Genomic DNA, 24334 nt, shown 5'->3' with positions numbered 1-24334 from the left:
TTTGATTATTTGGGTGACACGACTACGGTCACACCGAAACTGCATAAGAGTGTCATACGGCCATAATTAATGCGCTAATGTCATAATAGTATAAGCAATGGTCATGATTTTTTTTTCATAATGACAGGTACATCCATAAAATATACCAGAATCTACCAAAAAGTATAGCAACTCCATCTGTAAATGAGGACTTATTTAACATATTTCACGCATCATCTGACCCGATTATTGCATCTCTGCGGAATGTAAAGTCACGAAAAGAGAGAATCAAGTTAATATAGTTTAGAAATTCTTAGTCTATGAGAAATTCCCTTAATATAAGCATATATTTAGTACAGCTGTGTTCACTGAAATAGCAGTGCCCACGGACTTGCACGTTCAAGATTGGAAAATACTGTTACAAACGCTATTTTCATAAAAAATTTTTTCATAAAGGCTTAGTGTTTTTAATTATTAACAAAACCACAATCATTTAATTTAGGTAACATAAACCTTATAGAAGATATAGCTAATAACAACAAAAAAGGTCTATATTATCCCGATCATTGAAATAGCAGTGAAAAACTAAAATTCTTCATAAATTTAAAAATATCGTATAAGAAACCTATTTCTTCTTAAATTCTAATTGACTATGATCTAATATTTTGTTAAATAGCCTTTAGAAGCTATTATAGCCTCATACCTGGAGGGTAAGGAGTCCACCAAGTCTTAGCAACGCTTGAGGGGAATATGGCCTCATTCCTCCTGCACAAATTGCCAAAGCTGTGGCTTAGAAGTCGGAAACTTCTTTAATACGTAGCCCTTGATGTCCCCCATAAGTTTTCGATCGGATTTATATCCGGGGACTGTGCAGGCCATGGCATTGCATCCACTTTTTCATTAAGAACCCACTCCTTGGCCACCTTGATGGTATGATTAGGGTCACTGTACAGTTGAAATGTCCAAATTAATGGCATATTTTCCTCAGGATACGGCTGCAAAACAGTTTTTAATATTTGGACATAAATATAATGGTCTTTGATCCCACAGATCATATATACGAGACCTACAACGTTGTATGAAAAGTATACCCATACCATGATTTTTAGGCCACCGTGTTTTACTGTCTTCAGCGTATGGTTTGGGGGGTACTATGTATTTGGAGGTCGACGGACATATTGTCTTGTCCTATTCCACCAAATAAAACCAGTTTGGAGTCATTTGTCCAAAGGATATTACGCCATTTGAATAGTGGCAGTTCAAGTGGCTATTGGCGAACTCCAATCTGGCCGTGATATGCCTTTAACCAAGCAGTGACATTTTCCATGGACTTCGCGAATCTAAAATTTATTCAATAAGTCCCCGGCGAATGGTCCCATGACTGATTCCCATGCCAATTCCCGCTCATATATCCCTAGAGGATGCAAAAGGACGAGCTTTGCTGAAGCGAAGTACGCGTCGGGCCAGTACAATTGTGGTTTTGCGAATCGTACCTCGGTTTTTTTGGGTTCGGTTCATATTTTATGACTTATAAACTATTTTAAAAGAACAATTTGAAAGATTTAGAGACTCTTTACATGTTTTGCCCTTCTTTCTAGGCTAAGTTATCTGATACCTTTCTCTCATGGCGCAGTGAGGTCCTGCGCCCACTAAAATAATTTTTTTTGCGTTGTAAAGGTGTATTATAGTATAAACTATAATAACGCCGTAATTAAACTCATTTTTTACAGAATTAAAAGAAATTTCGGCACTTTTTGCGAAAGAAAATTAAAGACTGCTATTTCAGTGATCGGCCAAAACGAGCTGCATATGTGAAAAAATATCAATAAAACATAAAAATAGAGCAAATCTAACGGAATTTTTTCTCGATTCTTATCTTTATGTTCCATTTTACAAAAACAATGTGCAATAGATCAGCTTGCAAAAAGGAATATGTACAAAAAAAGGTTTTGAAGTTGTTCCTCTGTCGCACTGCTATTTCAGTGAACACAGCTGTAAAAAGTATTCGAAAAGAAACAAAAATAAAAAAAAAATAAAAAAAAAAAAAAACTCACAACCATGGCTAATGGTTTATTTCCCCAAGCTTAGTTAGCGGAAATAAATAATGATAATTTAATTTAATACAGTGGGATAACGATTTTTGCATCCTAAAAAGTACGAAACTGATTTAGAATTTTGTGGGGAGTGAACCCGATCAAAATTGGGACTGGTGTGTAGCTTTCATACATCTTTAATCTCGTGTATTATTTTTATTATAACCAAAATATTTTGTTTTAATTAAACAGTTTTTACCAATTCTATTATTTATTTATTTTGCACTCTTTCTTAGATCGGAAGTATGATCGCGATTAAAACTCGTTCACCCGTTATAGCAGGAAATTTTGCTATTTGGGGAGGTATGTTTAGTACAATTGATTGTACACTTGTCCACTTTCGCAAAAAAGAAGACCCATGGAACTCTATAATAAGTGGAGCTGCAACTGGAGGAATATTAGCTGCGAGAAATGGTATGACCTCATATTTATTTTATTTGATTTGTATCGGATTTAAGGGTCCATTCTGGTTAGTTGGGCCAAAAAATGGACAATTTTCAGGAATTTTTTGTGGAAAAAGGAAAAGACATAGAAAGTTCAAACTTGTCACATATATTTATCATAGTTTAAAGATTATTTTGAAAAAATTTCAAAATTTTTAGAGCATGTCCTGAAGCAGGACACAGGGCGACGTAAGCCCATGACCAAAAAAGGAACCCCTCTGGCGACCGTCCGTGCAGGACGTAAAAATCGACTAAAACAAGAAATTCAAAGATGTTCTTGTTTAGTATGAATGTGGTTATGGAATAGACTAGAATTATAAAAATTTAATAAAAAATAAAAAAATGGCGGCGATTCAAAAAATTTTTTTACGTTTTCGTGAAAATTTTCTTCACTTTTTTGTTAATTAAAAATCCAATGTATAAGCTATCAATGTAATTGTAGTCTATTCCATGGACAGCTTCATTACGCGTATTAAAAAAAAAAACCTTAAGATTCGTTAAAAATTGACTGAGATACGACGCGGTTGCCAGCTCGAAAAATGTAGTTTTCCAGAAAACGCGTTTAAAGTTTTATGTTTGCTCTGTACCTCCTCTAAATCGGCCGGCTCGGAGGCTCATAACTTTTAAACTATTACGTATTTCGATTTGTCGTTTTAGTATGATATTCTAGACACTTATAACTATAAAAAAATTAAAGAAAAAATTTTCGATTTTTTTTTTTTTCAACTAACCAGATGGACCCTTAATGGCATCAATTTTAAAATTTTTTATTTAGCATGGGTAACAAAGTTATTAATACATAGTGCCAAACGAAAATATAGTAGGTAGAGGTTACCTTTGTCATTATAAGAGTTTTATATTTAATTTAATTTATCTTTAGAATTTTTAAAAACATTTTTATTTTAAAGACTTAAAATCTTAGGAATATTGTGTCCAATTTTTACATCGATCAAATGTTATACAAATGACAAATTCCTGTAATCCTCAATTTGCTCTGATTGTTTACCCTCCGCTACTACAATGCTACATATTTCAAAATTTAAAATTAAAAAAAAAAAAACTTATTTTATAGCGCAAAAAGACTTTAAGATGTGTCCCCCTCGATCTTTTTGACACAATTAGTTCAGGTGACTTCTGGCCTGAACACGCTGCAGTCAAGGAGTACGAGGTAAAAATAAGGAAAAAACGTCCTGTGGGAGTAAAACCTTCAAGGCCGGCACAAACCACATCGACCGCAGGTGTCACGGCAGTGCCAAAAACCTAAATACCCCATCCTACATTCATATCAGAATACTAGAGACTTACGTAGCAAGCTCTCGAAGTTGTATTCGGCTAGTTTTTCATTTGCATATTAAATTTATCTGTGTAAAACTATCATTTCCAGGTAGTTTTATCTATATAACCTGTTCTTACGTTCCTCCATCTGCTGAAGAGCCTATTTTTTGGATACACCTTTCGGCAATTCAGGCCGTTTCCAACATTCTTTCCGATAGAGGCCAACTAGTAACTCTAGGTGACTTCAATATACCTGGAGCTCGTTAGTCTTCAGATGGTACGTCCAATGTCCTCCAAACTGCGGCACTGCATGACCTCATAGATGGCTTGCTTGACATTTCTTTGTCCCAAGTTAACCATGTCTTAAGTTCTTTAAATCCTAAGATCCTGTAAGTGTTAACTTAACAAAAGTTGATCCATTGACACTTCCTGAAGACAACGTACGTTTACTTATTCTTCCTCAAATAGCTTAGATCAGACTTACTCTTTTGATATGCCCAGATCGAACCTAATCTTCAGTCCTATTTTAAATGAAAGCTCCCTTAGTTTGGATCTTCATAGTGTAAAACCAGTTTAATCACCGGGTCCCGATGGAATACCAGGCTGCGTGCTCAGGTATTGTGCTGGGGCTCTGTGCAATCCCCTTCAGAAATTGTTTACCTTAATATCTAGAAACCTCAGAATTTCCCCTCATTTATAATTCCTCTCCACAGAAAAGGTAGCAAATCTGACGCCAGCAATTATAGGGGAATCTCTACGTTGTCGGCAATTCCAAAACTTTTCGAGAAAGTTATTTCACCATGTCAGAATGGTTTTATGAGGCGAAGATCGACCACTACAAATCTCCTGGAACTCACTCATGACTTGCAACATTTATGCAGATCCGTAATTTCTCCATGTCAGCATGGATTTATGAGGCGAAGATCGACCACTACAAATCTCCTCCTCACCTCGTTCGTTATTAGGTGTTTCCAACGTAACTTTCAAATCGACGTTATTTACAAAGATTTCAGTAAAGTTTTTGACTCGGTTAATCACTCTCTTTTTGTAAGGAAGCTTGACCTAATCGGGTTTCCCATCGATCTTCTTAATGGATTTTGAGTTATTTGAGTGGTAAAACTCAAAAAAAAAATGCTCTATCCAAATTACTCCATGTCACACCTGCACAGTGGTTGCGCCCATAGGCCAAAAATAAAAAAATTTATTACAACAAAAATGTACGAAAAGTAAACAGATCGTCTCTTAAATATCCAAACTTCTTTGTGGCATACAAGATTTTTTTTTAAATCTAACAGGACTTTCTAAAAATTAAATTAAAGATGTGAAGATGTATTCATTTGCAAGGCGTAGCTACGCGCATCGCTAGTGTTTCACAACCAAACCGAACTTTGAAGTGGTCCGAATTAATATTACGTGTCCAAATTAATATTTTTTGTAATGGATTTTGAAGTTCAAGGTATTTTCTATAAAATGAGATATAATTTAATATATTAAAAATAATTATTGTTTTCATTATATTCATGTGAAATAATCATGTTTCTGGCCTATATTTTAAACGTATTTTTTATGTTTAGCTAAAGTTATAGTTGTGACCCCACAATAATCTACAGTTCATATGTATGCCAATGTGTTTGTCGCGCTTTTAAGATGACAAATCGTAAAAAAAATTTTGCCGAAATTTGCCTATGTGCCTATAATCTTAAAAATATTAACACAGGTTAGGGTAAGGTTTTTAAATTTTTTTTTGGTATTTTTTTTTTTTTTTTTTGTTAAATAAAGGTTTAATATCCTTAAAATATTGTGTAAAAGTTTTACATCGATTATTACAACATTGACGAAGTTATGGGTAGTTGAACGGAAGTCGTTTGGTGTTCGATGTATGAAAATCACAAAGTTTAAAGCGTTCTCCTGAAAAATGCCATTTTGAAAATCGGTGTACTCTATAACTCAAAAACTACTTAACCAATCGGTTTGAAATTTTGAACATAACTTTGAAATTTAATTGTACATGTACTCACGTAAAGCTTTTTTAAATTTTTAATGTTAATATATATATTTTTTTAAATTAACTTATTTTTTTAGTCGAAAATCGGGGTTTTGACTTCCAATTTTGATAAAAAATCGGGAAAATTTTTTAAAAATAAAAACGTCTCTTAAGTACCTTGGGGCACTAATTCTTTAAGGAATGCAATACATTTTTTTGATATCGGACGTTTTTGTGGACAGTTAGGACAAAGACAATAGATTTAGCTCTATTGTCTTTGGTTAGGATGTACACCGGAAACCAACTTTTATCTGTGGGGACTCAGGAGATTAGCAATATAGCGTAGGCCTGTAAATATTTTTTAATACAAAAATTAAAAAAAAAAGCTCAAATGTTTTGTTAATTTATGGTATTTAAATCATTAAGTTAACTTTAGACGTTTCGCCAAAACATTTTTTTGAACAGTGGGCAGTTTTGCACCAAATTAGCCTTACCCCCCTTAAGCTGTGTGCATTTGTTGCTAAACAAATAAAATACACAATATATAAGTTAATAAATTTTTTTTTACTTTTGGACACTTATATTTCACCAACATTCTCATTAAGAGATAAAAAATTAATTTTAGCTCTTGGAAAAAAATAATTTTATAAAAATTTTGTATGGGAGCTATAAGATATAGACATCCGATTTTAACCAAATTTGGTAAGAATGCATAAACCTGTTTCAAACATATTATTTGTGAAATTGGTTAAGATATTTTGAAAAACAAAAAAGTTTTTCATACTAAATGTTGATTTTTAACAGATTGTTCCTATGGCAGCTATATGATATAGACGTGCTACATGGCCAATTTTTTGAACACATACTTAAAACATTTTTCTTGATTTTTGGTATTAATTTCGTAACGATACATCAACTAGAACTATTTTTGGCCGCGTCTCCATACAAGCCCAACCACTGTGACCTGGCGTCCCACAAGGTAGCCACCTCGGCCCGCTGATATTTACTTTGTTTATCAATGACCTCCCGGTGGTTCTAACGAACTCTAGAGTACTTATGTACGCTTGTGACGTTAAAGTATGCTTGCAGTATATGGACAGCTCTTGCCAGTCAGACCTGCAATCGGATCTTAATAGTATAATAGTATAATAATAGCTCCAAATGCAAGCTGATGACATTTTCACGTGTCACTCCCCAGTTTGCCACTTATTCGCTTAATGATTGCGCTCTGGAAAGAATAACTCTTGTTGACGATTTGGGTGTTCGCTTAGACCCTAACTTTCGGTTTCTGAACATATTTCGTGCATGGTTAATAAAGCCAATAATAACTTACCCTCCCTAGCTAGCCGCAGAACGATGCTTGGTGTCGTATTCTTAACAATTTTATAAACGGTGCCCCTATCTTTTAGGGCAGCTCAATTTCCACGTTCCTCGACTAACATCTAGAACCCATATCCCATTAGTAACAAATCACTGTAGGCGATTGATATCAAGTTAGCAGGACAACTCCTGAAATCCTTAACATTTCAAAAAATTTTTTTTCCAGAATTTTCCGTTAATTATTCGTTAATTATTCGTGAAAGAATTAAATTTGTAGCATATTTTTTTATATTTATTTTTATTTTTTAAAAACATGAACTTGCCCTGCTAAGTTGATATCAAGTTAGCAGGACAACTCCTGAAATCCTTAACATTTCAAAAATCTTTTTTTGCAAGAAATTGCCCTTAATTATTCGTTAATTATTCGTGAAAGAACTAAATTTGTTGCTCGTCTCTTTCTGTTTTTATTTTAATAAAATGATTTACTTTGTAAATATTTACAAATCGGCTTCGTTTTATTAAGAAGAGTGGCAACGCCAAATTAGTTGGAAAGTGACGCGTGTGTATGGCCATGCATGTGTTAGTGTTAGACTGCATGCAGGCGGCTGGACATTTTAATTCAAACTATAAAAATTAAGAATAGGAATTCCTTTAATGTTAACGCAGACGTTATAATTAAAATGTCCAGCCGCCTGCATGCAGTCTAACACTAACACATGCATGGCCATACACACGCGTCACTTTCCAACTAATTTGGCGTTGCCACTCTTCTTAATAAAACGAAGCCGATTTGTAAATATTTACAAAGTAAATCATTTTATTAAAATAAAAACTGAAAGAGACGAGCAACAAATTTAGTTCTTTCACGAATAATTAACGAATAATTAAGGGCAATTTCTTGCAAAAAAAGATTTTTGAAATGTTAAGGATTTCAGGAGTTGTCCTGCTAACTTGATATCAACTTAGCAGGGCAAGTTCATGTTTTTAAAAAATAAAAATAAATATAAAAAAATATGCTACAAATTTAATTCTTTCACGAATAATTAACGAATAATAAACGGCAAATTCTGGCAAAAAAAGATTTTGGAAATGTGAAGGATTGCAGTTGTCCTGCTAACTTGATATCAACTTAGCAGGGCATCTATATGTTTTTAAAAAATAATAATAAAAACTTGAGCAACAAATTTTATTCTTTCACAAAGAATTAACGAATAATTAACGGAAAATTCTGGCAAAAAAAAATTTTGGAAATGTGAGGGATTTCAGGAGTTGTCCTGCTAACTTGATATCAACTTAGCAGGGCAACTTTGCGTTTTTAAAAAATAATAATAAAAACTTGAGCAACAAATTTTATTCTTTCACGAATAATTAACGGATAATTAACGGCAAATTATGAGAAAAAAAAAATTTGGAAATGTTCAAGTTTGCAGGAGTTGATATCAAGTTAGCAGGACATCAAAAAAAAAAGGATAAAAAATTGAACGGCAAATTTTTTTCTTTCACGAATAATTAACGGATAATTAACGGCAAATTATGGTATAATCAAAATTTTGAAAATCCAAAGTTGCCCTGCTAACTTGATGCACATCTGTAGGCGGGAGTTTGAAGTACATGAAACCTTTAGGGTTTTATGTACGGATTAGATGTACGGATTTGTCCCTCCTTATATTTTGTCCTCGTCTATCTAGTTCGCGATTCATGCCGTACGTCACACGGGTGCGCCCCTCGCGCGAAAAAAAAAAAAATATATATATATATACAGCTGTGTTCACTGAAATAGCAGTGCGAAAGAGGAACAACTTCAAAACGTTTTTTTGTACATATTCCTTTTTGCAAGCTGATCTATTGCACATTGTTTTTGTAAAATGGAACATAAAGATAAGAATCGAGAAAAAATTCCGTTAGATTTGCTCTATTTTTATGTTTTATTGATATTTTTTCACATATGCAGCTCGTTTTGGCCGATCACTGAAATAGCAGTATTTAATTTTCTTTCGCAAAAAGTGCCGAAATTTCTTTTAATTTTGTAAAAAATGAGTTTAATTACGGTCGTTATTATAGTTTATACTATAATACACCTTTACAACGCAAAAAAAATTATTTTCGTGGGCGCAGGACCTCACTGCTCCATGAGAGAAAGGTATCAGATTACTTAGCCTAGAAAGAAGGGCAAAACATGTAAAGAGACTCCAAATCTTTCAAATTGTTATTTTAGAATAGTTTATAAATCATAAAATATGAACCGAACCCAAAAAAACCGAGGTACGATTCGCAAAACCACAGTTGTACAGGCTCGACGCGTACTTCGCTTCAGAAAAGCTCGTCCTTTTGCATCCTCTAGGGATATATGAGCGGGAATTGGCATGGGAATCAGTCATGGGACCATTCGCCGGGGACTTATTGAATAAATTTTAGATTCGCGAAGTCCATGGAAAATGTCACTGCTTGGTTAAAGGCATATCAAGGCCAGATCCGAGTTCGCCAATAGCCACTTGAACTGCCACTATTCAAATGGCGTAATATCCTTTGGACAAATGACTCCAAACTGGTTTTATTTGGTGGAATAGGACAAGACAATATGTCCGTCGACCTCCAAATACATAGTACCCCCAAAACCATACGCTGAAGACAGTAAAACATGGTGGCCTAAAAATCATGGTTTGGGTATACTTTTCATACAACGTTGTAGGTCCCGTATATATGATCGGTGGGATCAAAAACCATTATGTTTATGTCTAAATATTAAAAACTGTCTTGCAGCCGTATACTGAGGAAAATATGCCATTAATTTGGACGTTTTAGCAGTACAGTGACCCTAATCATACCATCAAGGTGGCCAAGGAGTGGGTTCTTAATGAAAAAGTGGATGCAATGCCATTGCCTGCACAGTCCCCGGATATAAATCCGATCGAAAACTTATGGGGGACATCAAGGGCTACGTATTAAAGAAGTTTCCGACTTCTAGGCCACAGCTTTGGCAATTTGTGCAGGAGGAATGAGGCCATATTCCCCTCAAGCGTTGCTAAGACTTGGTGGACTCCTTGCCACCCAGGTATGAGGCTATGATAGCTTCTAAAGGCTATTTAACAAAATATTAGATCATAGTCAATTAGAATTTAAGAAGAAATAGGTTTCTTATACGATATTTTTAAATTTATGAAGAATTTTAGTTTTTCACTGCTATTTCAATGATCGGCATAATATAGACCTTTTTTGTTGTTATTAGCTATATCTTCTATAAGGTTTATGTTACCTAAATTAAATGATTGTGGTATTGTTAATAATTAAATACACTAAGCCTTTATGAAAAAAAATTTTATGAAAATAGTGTTTGTAATAGTATTTTCCAATCTTAAACGTGCAGGTCGTGGGGCACTGCTATTTCAGTGAACACAGCTGTATATAATAAACTGACATATATGAGATTTCTTGAGGGCGGATTCGAGTTAAGCGCATACGGTTCAACATCATCATCGTGTTTGAGTATGATTTGTTGGTTAGATCTGTTATTTTATATCTTTGCAGGGTATTATAATTTCAGTCAGAAGTTTGCAACGCAGTGAAGGAGACCTTTCCGACCGTATAAAGTGTATGGATTCTTGATCAGCATCAACAGCCGAGTCGATTTAGCCATGTCAGTCTGTCCGTCCGTCCGTCTGTCCGTTTCTACGCAAACTAGTCCCTCAGTTTAAAAGCTATCTAAATGAAACTTTGCATATAGTCTTCTATATACTCTCACTATATCATATAGCTGCCATACAAATGTTCGATAAATTTTTAGAAAAAAATGAATAACAGCTGTTTTTCAACATTTTTGCAACATTTTTGAGATATAGCAATTTTATATTATTTTAAAATTTCGGTTTTAATTTTATGAAAATCGGACAACTATATCTTATAGCTGCCATAGGAACGTTAGGGAAATAAACAGAAAAAAAAATTATAACTTCGTTGTTTTTCAACGTATTTTATCTTCTCTGAGATATAGGCTTATTTTATTATTTTAGAATTTTGGTATGCATTTTATGAAAATCGGACAACTATATCATATACATAGCTGCCATATAAGCGATTTGTAAATGTAGGGGAAATGTAAAGCTGGAAATGTAAAACTGTAACTGTCAAACTGTAAACACAATAAGTATAGGTAAAATATTATGAAACTCTGTTGTGTTGGTGTTTTCAGCATTTTATTTATGCTATGTATAAATATACAAATATTATATATATTTATACCCTTGCAGGGTATTATAATTTCAGTCAGAAGTTTGCAACGCAGTGAAGGAGACCCTTCCGACCCTATAAAGTACATATATTCTTGATCAGTATCAACAGCCGAGTCGATCTAGCCATGTCCGTCTGTCCGTCTGTCCGTCTGTCCGTCCGTCTGTCCGTTTCTACGCAAACTAGTCCCTCAGTTTTAAAGCTATCTGGTTGAAACTTTGCATATAGTCTTCTATATACTCTCACTGCTATATATGTCGGAACGGGCCGGATCGGACGACTATATCATATAGCTGCCATACAAATGTTCAATAAATTTTTAGAAAAAAATTATAACTTTTCTGTTTTTCAATAGTTTTGCACCATTTTTTAGATATGACCATTTTATATTATTTTTGAATTTTGGTAAAAATTTTATGAAAATCGGTCGACTATATCATATAGCTGCCATAGGAACGATCCGGAAATTAATAGAAAAAAATTACAACTTCTTTGTTTTATAACGAATTTTTATCTTTTTTGAGATATGGTCATCTTGTATTAATTTCTAATTTCGTACTTAATTTAATGAAAATCAAATGACTATATCCTATAGCTGCCATAGGAACTATCTGAAAAAGTTTAGAAAAAAAATTATAACTTTTTTTTTTTCAACGAATATTTATTTTCTTTTGTAGCCATTTTGTATTATTTCAAAATGTAATATTTAGTTTTATGAAAATCGGACGACTATATATTATAGCTGCCATAGGAACGATCGAAGAATTACAAGAAAAAAGTCTAACTTCGACAATTATCAACATATTTTCACATTCTTCGAGTATGGCATTTTTACGATTCTAAAATTTTAATATTGATATTATGAAAATTCCACAACTATATTTTATAACTTTCAAAGGAAATTGGGAATTTAAATTATATTATACTTATTTGCGCTTTGCGTTTTGATTTTTTTTAATCTTCAAATGTTAGTTACATGCAAATAATTATGTTCTTTATTAAACTTGACTGCATAACTTTATTTTTTAAAGGGCGTATTAATATTTTGAATATAAATTAATACTTTTTTAGTATTTCATATATGGGCTTCACATTTTTATACCCTTGCAGGGTATTATAATTTCAGCCAGAAGTTTGCAACGCAGTGAAGGAGACCTTTCCGACCCTATAAAGTATATATATTCTTGATCAGTATCAACAGCCGAGTCGATCTAGCCATGTCCGTCTGTCCGTCTGTCCGTCTGTCCGTCTGTCCGTCCGTCTGTCCGTCCGTCTGTCCGTCCGTCCGTCCGTCTGTCCGTTTCTACGCAAACTAGTCCCTCAGTTTTAAAGCTATCTGAATGAAACTTTGCATATAGTCTTCTATATACTTTCACTGCTATATATGTCGGAACGGGCCGGATCGGACGACTATATCATATAGCTCCCATACAAATGTTCGATAAATTTTTAGAAAAAAAATTATAACTTGGCTGTTTTTTAATGAATCATTTTTGAGACATAGCCATTTTATATTATTTCAGAATTTTGGTAAAAATTTTATGAAAATCGGACGACTATATCTTATAGCTGCCATAGGAACGATCGGCAAATGAATAGGAAAAAAATTATAACTTCGTTGTTTTTCAACATATTCTTATCTACTTTTAGATAAAAGCTTATTTTATTATTCTAGAATTTTGGTATAATTTTTATGAAAATCGGACAACTATATCATATAGCTGCCATATAAACGAACGGTAAATGTAGAGAAAATGTAAAGCTGGGAATGTAAAACTGTAACTGTCAAAATGTAAACATAATAAGTATAGGTAAAATGTAATGAAACTCTGTTTTGTGTGTGTTTTCAGCATTTAAATCTATAATATAAACATCAAAACCAATCTGCAAGGGTATACAAACTTCGGCGTGCCGAAGTTAGCTTCCTTTCTTGTTTCTTTTTATTTATTTAACCAGAATGGCTCGATTCTTAATGATCCAATTGCAATCTGCAAGGGTATACAAACTTCGGCGTGCCGAAGTTAGCTTTCTTTCTTGTTTCCTATGAAAAAGTAATTTTTAAAAGCAAAAGCTTATTAATTTTTATACCCTTGCAGGGTATTATAATTTCAGTCAGAAGTTTGCAACGCAGTGAAGGAGACGTTTCCGACCCTATAAAGTATATATATTCTTGATCAGCATCAACAGCCGAGTCGATCTAGCCATGTCCGTCTGTCCGTTTCTACGCAAACTAGTCCCTCAGTTTTAAAGCTATCTGAATGAAACTTTGCATATAGTCTTCTATATGCTCTCACTGCTATATATGTCGGAACTGGCCGGATCGGACGACTATATCATATGCAAAGTTTCATTCAGATAGCTTTAAAACTGAGGGACAGACGGACAGACAGACAGACAGACGGACATGGCTAGATCGATTCGGCTGTTGATGCTGATCAAGAATATATATACTTTATAGGGTCGGAAACGTCTCCTTCACTGCGTTGCAAACTTCTGACTGAAATTATAATACCCTGCAAGGGTATAAAGTTTATACCTTGGCTGTTCAATATTTTTGCATCATTTTTGAGATTTAGCCATTTTATATTATATTTATATTATTCCAGAATTTTGGTAAAATTTTATGAAAATCGGACGACTTTATCTTATAGCTACCATAGGAACGATCAGAAAATTAATAGGAAAAAAATGTTAACTTCGGTGCTCTTCAACGTATTTTCATCTACTCTGAGATGTGAGCTTTTTTATTATTTTAGAATTTTGGTATAAATTTCATAAAAATCGGACAACTATATCATATAGCTGCCATAGGAGCGATCGGTAGATGTAGAGAAAATGTAAAGCTGTGAGTGTAAAACTATAAGTGTCAAACTGTAAACATAATAAGTATAGTTTGTTTTTATTAGCAATGACCTATATTTGTTAGCATTCGTAATTGCAGACTTGAGGTCATAGCCGGCTTCGATTTTAACAAAATCAAAGGCTCGGCTTTAGCTAAAAACAACAAAAAGAACTTATCAATAGACAAGTAGCAGCTGTGGTGACGATCGTTTCGTTGGCGCTACCCAACTTATCAGACTACTTTCTAACTATTGCTAATTTTCTTGGTACTTTACCTTCAATCTTAGCTTAGACCCGTTGGGAATCGTAAGCTTCGATGTAAAGGCAAAAGCAAACCCTGAAAATCGGCAATAGTTCTTTTTGTTGTTTTTAAACAGTCGTTTGGCATGCAAGTCTCTCAGACTTGCCATAGGCCTAGCTTTAAAGCTTTTACGTATGGTGGCGTGGGCTTTTTTGGGGCGAATCTCCCCTGTGGTTTAGTTTGTTTTTATTAGCATCGACCTATATTTGTTAGCATTCGTAATTGCAGACTTTGATTTTTATAAAATCGAAGCCGGCTATGACCTCAAGTCTGCAATTACGAACGCCATAATGAGTATAGGTAAAATGTAATGAAACTCTGTTGTGTGAGTGTTTTCAGCATTTAAATCTATAATATAAACATCAAAACCAGTCTGCAAAGGTATACAAACTTCGGCGTGCCGAAGTTAGCTTTCTTTCTTGTTTTTCTTTATTTTCGTCGATTTGATCAAATAAAAATATTTTGAACACTGAACAACAATTTTTATACCCTTGCATATTATAATTTCAGAAGTTTGCAACGCAGTGAAGGAGACGTTTCCGACCCTATATAGTATATATATTCTTGATCAGCATCAACAGCCGAGTCGATCTAGCCATGTCCGTCTGTCCGTCTGTCTGTCTGTCCGTCTGTCTGTCTGTCTGTTTCTACGCAAACTAGTCCCTCAGTTTTAAAGCTATCTGAATGAAACTTTGCATATAGTCTTCTATATGCTCTCACTACTATATATGTCGGAACGGGCCGGATCGGACGACTATATGATATAGCTGCCATAGGAACGGTCGAGAAATAAATAGGAAAAAAATTATAGTTTCGTTGTTATTCAACGTATGTTTATCTACTCTGAGATATAAGCTTTTTTTATTATTCTAGAATTATGGTATAAATTTCATAAAAATCTGACAACTATATCATATAGCTGCCATATAAACCGATCGGTAAATGTATAAAATATATAAAGCTGGGAATGTAAAACTGTAACTGTCAAACATAATAAGTATAGGTAAACTGTAATGAAACTCTGTTTTGTGAGTGTTTTCAACATTTATATCTATAATATAAACATCAAAACCAATCTGCAAGGGTATACAAACGTCGGCGTGCCGAAGTTAGCTTCCTTTCTTGTTTTATTTTATTTTTTTTATTATTGATTTTTGTTTATTTTTGGTTTATTTTGCCTACTTATTAATAAATACATATATGCTTATATTTTTGGAATTTCTTATAAACTAAGCATATCTGAACTATAATCATTTGGGTCTATTTCTTTTCGAGACTTAACGTGCCGCGGAAATGGAATAAACGGGTCAGATGATGCAGCATGCGAACATGACTTTTTCGATTTTTGCAATGCTAATTGTTCGAGAGGCGCTACTGTGCGTCGTTCTTGTTTTCTTGGCTTGGCGTATTAACTTCCGTGGCGGCCAAGTCATCCACCGCCACGTCAGTGCTTAGGAGAATATATATTATTAAGGCCTCCAGACTCCATGCCCTAGCCGCGAGATCTAACACGTGTGGATCTCAACGTGTGTGGTTGCCACCCGGAGTAGTTTCGTTTTGCGAAGACTTTTTTTTCATTTTGCCCCAATGCAAGAGCTGCATTTTATACCTCCTGCCAGGAGAGTTGAACTGCCGGCCGCTATGGCTCAGACGCAGATTTTTTTCTTAGATTTGTTTTTTTTTTTAAGTTAAAGGCTCAAAATCTTAAAAATATTGTGTCCAAGTCTTACATCGATCATAGCAATATTGAAAAAGTTATACAGAGTTGAACAAAGGTCCTTTCAACGTATGAGTATGAGTATCACAAAGGTTAAAACACTCTTCTGAAAAATGCCATTTTGTAAGTCGGTGTACAGGATAACACTAAATCTACTTAATCAATCGGCTTGAAATTTGGAACATAACTTCTTTAACTTCTTTAAGTACTCACGTCGTTTTTTTTTAAATTTTAATAATTTTTTTTTTTTTCATAAAAAATCGGGAACAAATTTTATAAATAAGAACGCCACGTGAGTACCCCGGGACACTTATCCTTTAACTAATGATTTTCTTTTTTTTTTTATGTACACTGCAAATAATTTTTTTTAGGTGACTCAGGAAAAATGAAAAATGCCATTTTGTAAGTCGGTGTACAGGATAACACTAAATCTACTTAATCAATCGGCTTGAAATTTGGAACATAACTTCTTTAACTTCTTTAAGTACTCACGTCGTTTTTTTTTAAATTTTAATAATTTTTTTTTTTTTCATAAAAAATCGGGAACAAATTTTATAAATAAGAACGCCACGTGAGTACCCCGGGACACTTATCCTTTAACTAATGATTTTCTTTTTTTTTTTATGTACACTGCAAATAATTTTTTTTAGCTGGGTGGCAAGGAGTCCACCAAGTCTTAGCAACGCTTGAGGGGAATATGGTCTCATTCCTCCTGCACAAATCGCCAAAGCTGCGGCTTAGAAGTCGGAAACTTCTTTAATACGTAGCCCTTGATGTCTCCCATAAGTTTTCGATCGAAATAATATCCGGGGACTGTGCAGGCCATGGCATTGCATCCACCTTTTCTTTAAGAACCCACTCCTTGGCCACCTTGATGGTATGATTAGGGTCACTTTACTGCTGAAATGTCCAAATTAATGGCATATTTTCCTCAGGATACGGCTGCAAGACAGTTTTTAATATTTAGACATAAACATAATGGTCTTTGATCCCACCGATCATATATACGGGACCTACAACGTTGTATGAAAAGTATACCCATACCATGACTTTTAGGCCGCCGTGTTTTACTGTCTTCAGCGTATGGTTTTGGGGGTACTATGTATTTGGAGGTCGACGGACATATTGTCTTGTCCTATTCCACCAAATAAAACCAGTTTGGAGTCATTTGTCCAAAAGATATTACGCCATTTGAATAGTGGCAGTTCAAGTGGCTATTGGCGAACTCCAATCTGGCCGTGATATGCCTTTAACCAAGCAGTGACATTTTCCATGGACTTCGCGAATCTAAAATTTATTCAATAAGTCCCCGGCGAATGGTCCCATGACTGATTCCCATGCCGATTCCCGCTCATATATCCCTAGAGGATGCAAAAGGACGAGCTTTGCTGAAGCGAAGTACGCGTCGAGCCTGTACAATTGAAGTTTTGCGAATCGTACCTCGGTTTTTTTGGGTTTGGTTCATATTTCATGACTTATAAACTATTTTAAAAGAACAATTTGAAAGATTTGGAGTCTCTTTACATGTTTTGCCCTTCTTTCTAGGCTAAGTAATCTGATACCTTTCTCTCATGGAGCAGTGAGGTCCTGCGCCCACAAAAATAATTTTTTTTGCGTTGTAAAGATGTATTATAGTATAAACTATAATAACGACCGTAATTAAACTCATTTTTTACAAAATTAAAAGAAATTTCGTCACTTTTTGCGAAAGAAAATTAAAAACTGCTATTTCAGTGATCGGCCAAAACGAGCTGCATATGTGAAAAATATCAATAAAACATAAAAATAGAGCAAATCTAACGGAATTTTTTCTCGATTCTTATCTTTATGTTCCATTTTACAAAAACAATGTGCAATAGATCAGCTTGCAAAAAGGAATATGTACAAAAAAACGTTTTGAAGTTGTTCCTCTGTCGCACTGCTATTTCAGTGAACACAGCTGTATATGGTATTTATTTATCCGTTTCAATCAAAAAATTTTTTTTTCGTAAAATGGTCAGTTTTGTACCTTATTAACCTAACCCTCCTTTAAATACTGTTTCTAATGATATTTTAGGACGAAATAACCATTTAACTGTAAATCTAACTTTAATAGTGTCTAAGAACTGTTATTTCGAACGGATAGACAAACGGTGAAGAATGAAAAAAATAAGTTTCTGACAACTTTAAGCAGACAATACAATACAATAAAAAGAATCATATCAATATGTTTTTCATTTGACCAAAATCTTTTTTATCTAAAAGCGGTTCCTTTATCTGAGTATTAATTTAATGTAATGACATTAAAACAGCGGCTTGTCGAAATTAACTCAAATATAATTTTTATACCCTTGCAGGGTATTATAATTTCAGTCAGAAGTTTGCAACGCAGTGAAGGAGACGTTTCCGACCCTATAAAGTATATATATTCTTGATCAGCATCAACAGCCGAGTCGATCTAGCCATGTCCGTCTGTCTGTCTGTCCGTCTGTCCGTCTGTCTGTCTGTCTGTCTGTCCGTCTGTCTGTCTGTCTGTTTCTACGCAAACTAGTCCCTCAGTTTTAAAGCTATCTGAATGAATTTTATAATATTCCAGAATTTTGGTAAAAATTTTATGAAAATCGGACGATTATATGATATAGCTGCCATAGGAACGATCAGGAAATTAATAGAAATAAAATTATAGCTTTGTTGTTTTTTAACGCATTTTTATTTACTCTGAGATATAAGTTTTTTTTATTATTCTAGAATTTTGGTATAAATTTCATAAAAATCGGACAACTATATCTTATAGCTGCCATAGAAGCGATCGGTAAATGTAAAAATATATAAAGCTGGGAATGTAAAACTGTAACTGTCAAACTGTAAACATAATAAGTATAGGTAAAATGTAATGAAACTCTGTTTGTGAGTGTTTTCAGCATTTAAATCTATAAAGTAAACATCAAAACCAATCTGCAAGGGTATACAAACTTCGGCGTGCCGAAGTTAGCTTCCTTTCTTGTTTTATTTATTAATTAAATCTTACATTGCCCTTTAATTTATAGGTGTTCCAGCTATGGCAGGTAGCGCCATAATAGGAGGTGTTCTATTGGCTCTAATTGAAGGAGTTGGGATATTATTTACGAGAATTTCTGCGGATCAATTCAGGAATCCGGTACCACCAACCGAAGACCCTTCTGTTCTAGGCGATCCATCAACAAATTTTGCGTTTTCCACGAACAGTAATCAAAAACAGTATCAATAAAATTTATAAATATTGATAAAATGTTATAAGTTGTGTTTTAGATTTTATTCCTGGTGGTAAAAGGAATTTGTAAGTATGAAAATAATTTTTTTTCGCGCTGGGTCCCGCGTTCACCTTCCGTCCAACCGATCGAGGGGCGCAAATTTGGAAGATTATTACTACGAACAATAATATCAGAAGGGCGGTTGTATTATTATTATTATTTGAACAAAATAGAATTAGTAAGCACGCTATACATAACAAGTAGTCTGTATTCTCATTCTCATATCCTCCATGAGCCTTACCATCAGGATAGGTATTCGCATATAAATATAGCTATTAAAATAAAAATTGTTGTAAGTTGGAGGTGAGACTCTGATATCAGCACGGCGTTAATGACAATGGGATCTAGAAACTGCAAAAGCTAGTATTTGTGCCGTCAATTGCCATTCGAAATAATATTTTTTAGGGAAACAAAATTAACATATTTTTAATTAGGCTGGCAAAAATCCTCCATCTGAACTCTCTCCGATGGTGCCGGCTGGGCAGTGGGCACTGTATTAACCCGGATACCGGTAATGCATCACTGCCTGCCCCGTCCGTGATAATACAGTGTCTAAGCCGAAAGAAGTGAACCGTTAGCCATGGCTGGTGGTGGGTGGTACCCCTGAAAAAGAAACCATTCTGGAGGGTTTAAAGGAGGAAACCGGGGCTGGGATGTCAGCCCGTACGTCGGTGGAAGGCGTGACCGCTCTCACCGGCGAGCACGGGGAGGAGCAATCCTCTCTGCGTGTCGCCAGCGGTTACAATTGCAACGCTACTGCCGAAAAAACAACGCAGAGGAAGTAAAGCCGCTCACGTGCCATAGTCGATACAGACTCGGACCTTGAGAGCGTGCAGCTCTCCAAAGAGAAGGAAGAAAGCCTTCTCCACTCACCGAAACCAGGCACCAGCTCCCAGCGCAGGGACGGGCCAAGGCGGTCAAGCGAGGGAATGAAGGCCAAGGCGCTGCCCTCCGCATCCAGGATCGGCTCCAGGAAAAAGCCGCCCCATCCCCAGAGGAGATGGCAAAGTTTACCTGGGCTGAGGAGAAAATCGCTCAGGGGAGGCTTCACTCCGCCAAACTCCCCTATATGAGATTGACTGGCTGATTCGCCAACAAGGTGGAGGAGACGACGCTTGCCAACAAAAGGCAACGCTCAGCCGAGAGCGCCTGTATGGACGCACCGGGGAGCAAGCGGCAACGCGAGCCTAAGCAGGCAGGCCCTCCCCGAAAAAGGCCAAAAAGACCGCAAATGTCAGAGAGGTGACCAAACGACATTTGATCGTGGCACTCATTGACAGAAGCGATGATGCCGGCATGACGCCCGAGGCGCAGTGAAAGATGGTGCATGCGCGTCTCGTTGAGTCATTGTATGCGCGGATGGAGGAAGATCCCGAAGCTCCCATACCCAGCTTCGATGGTGGTGGAGAGCTGTATGGGGTCAAAATCGAGAAGTGCATGGATGACCAGACTAGAAAGTGGCTGACCCAAGCGCAATCCAAGCAGACCGGTCGCTGAAGCTGCTGCAACGTCAGAATCGGGATATACCAACCGCGGACCATCACACAAGGAGGGGGGCAAAGTGCAGTCCTTCAGATAAACAAGGAGGCAGAGGACATCCTTTATCCCAGATACGGGAAGATGGCGTGGGCATGGGTAGTGTATACCTGCACCTCAAAGAGCGCAACCCCGGGGATAAAGTTGCTCACACCCTGAAGGCAGATGTGGTGGAGAAGGACCTAGGTCTGGAAACCATCGTGGATGCCGACCGGGAAATGACGCTGGATGAGTCCGACGAAGGAGAGGACAGTGACCTGACCGTAGTAGTCAAACCGTCGTATGGAGGTGAGGCCAGTACCCATGACACTCAGGGTGCTGCAGCTCAACCTCCATAAGAGCAAGGTCGCGTCAGCGGAACTTCTCATAGCCATGGAGCAAGGATCCGCCGACATAGCTTTGGTCCAGGAGCCATGGATCACCTCAGGCAATGCCAATGCTCCATCCACCAACGGTAAGCAGGAATAGAACCGCCGTACTTGTACGGAGGGGTCTACACGCTAACCTTATGTCTCACTACAGCTCTGATGACCTGACCGTGGTGATGCTAGAGAGCGGGAAAAAGCGCCTTTTGGTAGCTTTCTTCTACATGGCACACGACAGGACGGCCCCACCAGAAGAACTCATGAGCTTGGTAGAAACCAGCCCGAAGGACCAGCAATTGCTCGTGGGTGCAGACGCCAACGCGCACCACTGCGTATGGGGGAGCCCCGACATAAACGACAGAGGTGAGTCCCTCTTAGACTTTATACTCTTAACCAACCTGAGTATAGCAAACGTGGGGGAGGAACACACCTATGTAGGTCCCACCTCCTCAAACGTGCTAGATCTTACTCTGGTAAGGGGACAAGGTACATTGGTATCAGAATGGAGAGTCCTTGAGAGACCATCCTTTTCAGATCATAAGTACATACGGTTCCAATACGCATTCGAACACTCTCCAAAACAATCAATCTTCAGGAACCCCCGGAATACTAACTGGAGAAAGTTCAAGGAGACAATCGCGACACGGCTCGCGATCTCTCCGGGCATAGTAGAATCCGCGGAAGACATAGAAAAGTCCCTAGAGACCCTCTCCAAAGAACTGCTGGATGCGTACCACGCATCATGCCCTATATCGGACACGAGAAAGAGGACCAGGCCACCCTGGTGGAATAAGGACCTTTCACTCCGACGCAACAAACTCAAAGAATTCTTCAAAATCGCCAAGCAGGCGAAATGTGATATCATCAATGAGTAATACAAAGTCCTACTTAGGGACTACAAAAAAGAAGGCGCAAGGCGCAAAGAAACTCATGGAGAAACTTCTGCTCCAATATAGAGACTGCCCCGGAAACGGCTAGACTCCGGAAGCTGCTATCGAAGCAGCCAACCATACAGAGTCAGCTCAAACGCGACGACGGACAGTGGACTGAGGGCAGCGAAGAGGCCCTAACAGCACTAATGCATGCGCTTTTCCCAGGATGCACTGAGGTACCCGATGCAAATAAGCACCAGGACCTAGCAACTGGAGTAGAGCATCTCCCAAAAGATCTAATATCCTTTAGTAGAATCAACTGGGCTATAGACTCCTTTGCGAGAATAAAAGCACCAGGACTAGATGGAATATTCCTAGCCATGCTGCAGGTGACCAAGGAAGTGATCACCCCATGGCTCTACGCAATATATACAGCTTGTTTAAGCACGGACTATATCCCTATCCAATGGAGGACCTCTCGGATTGTCTTCCTGCCCAAAGCAGAAAAGTGCAGCCACATGATCCCCAAGGATTACAGACCGATAAGCCTCACCTCATTCCTACTTAAAACTCTGGAAAAGCTGCTGGACCTATACATCAGGAACGATGTAGGGAGACAACTGTCGACCAACCAGCACGCCTACACGAAGGGGAAATCAGTGGAGACGGCACTACATTCGTTGGTAGCCACCATTGAGAGAGCCCTAAACAATAAGGAATATGCACTTGGAGTGTTCGTGATCATATCCGGGGCATTCAACAACGTTAGCACGGACGCAATAATGGATCGCCTAGAAGCGACCAACTCGTCCCCCGCTATCAACTTGTGGATAAAAAATCTTCTAAGTTGCCGGCGGGTACAATCAGATTGGGGCACCGCTTCCATGGTGAGAGGAGCGCACAGAGGCACGCCGCAAGGTGGGGTTCTGTCGCCCCTCCTATGGAATCTGGTGGTAGACGACCTAATCAAGAGATTCGAAAGGAAAGCACCAAAGATAACAGCTTATGCGGATGACATAAGCATAATTATCTCGGGAGTCTGTCCATCGACCCTCAGCTCGATCATGGAAACAACACTCAGGAAGATATGTGAGTGGGTGGAGAAGGTAGGACTCAATATCAATGCGGATAAGGCGGACCTTATTCTCTTCACCAAGAAATACAAGGTGCCGCAGTGGATCCCCCCGAAAATTAACAAAACCAGGCTGACCCCTAAAACACAAGTCAAATACCTCGGCATTGTACTTGACAGGAAGCTGAGGTGGAAGGCCAATGTAGTAGAGAGGGTAAAAATAGCCAGGACCATGCTCAATACCTCAATATATACACCGACGGCTCCAAGATGGAAGGAGGATTTGGGGCGGGCATATACTGTTCAGACCCTGAAATGAGGCTGTCGTATAAGCTACCAAGCTACTGCAGTATATTCCAGGCGGAAGTATTCGCCATCAGGAAAGCAGCAGAGCTTGCGCATAGCATAAACCGTCCACATGAGACGGTCAATTTGTTCGTAGACCGTTAAGCGGCGATAAGATCCATGCAATCATCAGCGGTCAGTTCCAAAAATGTACTGGCAAGCAGGGATAGCCTAAGCACGACTAAGTCAGTGAAAATCTACTGGGTTCCCAGCCACCAAGGCACGGTAACGAAACCGCGGACGAACTTGCAAAGGAAGGCGTTGGACTGGCGAGTGAAAAAACAGAAAACGTCCCTATCTCCCTAAGAACGCTCCAAAACGAGCTATAGAGACGGGCTGACGCAAGCTCAAAAAGCTGGTGGAGGAGTAACTCCGCAACCTGCAGAATATCAAAAATCATGTGCAAAGAGCACAACGAGAAACTCACCCACTACGTGCTGCATCTTCCGCGGAAGGACTGCAGAATGTTAGTGGGTATTCTTACAGGTCACTGCCTGTCTGCTGCACATGCAGTCAAGCTGGGTATTACCGACAACGCCAAATGCCGGAAATGTGATGATTCCGAGTCAACCGAAACCTTGGAGCATCTCTCCAGTTCTGGCATCGCTAGAAGATGCCTCCAGGAGGAAGCCAGGCGAACTCCTTGCCTTTGCGAAAAACACCTTGATATTCAAGGATCTCGAAACCTGCATAAATAG

General features: G+C 37.3%; 1 protein-coding gene across 1 annotated transcript in view; it reads left to right on the top strand.

Annotated features, from left to right (window-relative positions):
• Nucleotides 1-19432, top strand: part of LOC121502729 (mitochondrial import inner membrane translocase subunit Tim17-A) — a 51782-nt gene extending 32350 nt beyond the window's left edge. The window contains exons 2-3 of the mRNA XM_041776433.2: nucleotides 2309-2486; nucleotides 19204-19432. Of these exons, the coding sequence (XP_041632367.1) occupies nucleotides 2309-2486; nucleotides 19204-19403 (378 nt within the window). The 3' untranslated portion in view covers nucleotides 19404-19432. The remainder of the gene's footprint in view (nucleotides 1-2308; nucleotides 2487-19203) is intronic.
• The last annotated feature ends 4902 nt before the right edge of the window (nucleotides 19433-24334 follow it).

This window comes from Drosophila kikkawai, chromosome 3L, assembly GCF_030179895.1.
Source record: "Drosophila kikkawai strain 14028-0561.14 chromosome 3L, DkikHiC1v2, whole genome shotgun sequence".
Classification (NCBI taxonomy): domain Eukaryota; kingdom Metazoa; phylum Arthropoda; class Insecta; order Diptera; family Drosophilidae; genus Drosophila; species Drosophila kikkawai.
This window is presented reverse-complemented; position numbering and strand designations above follow the sequence as displayed.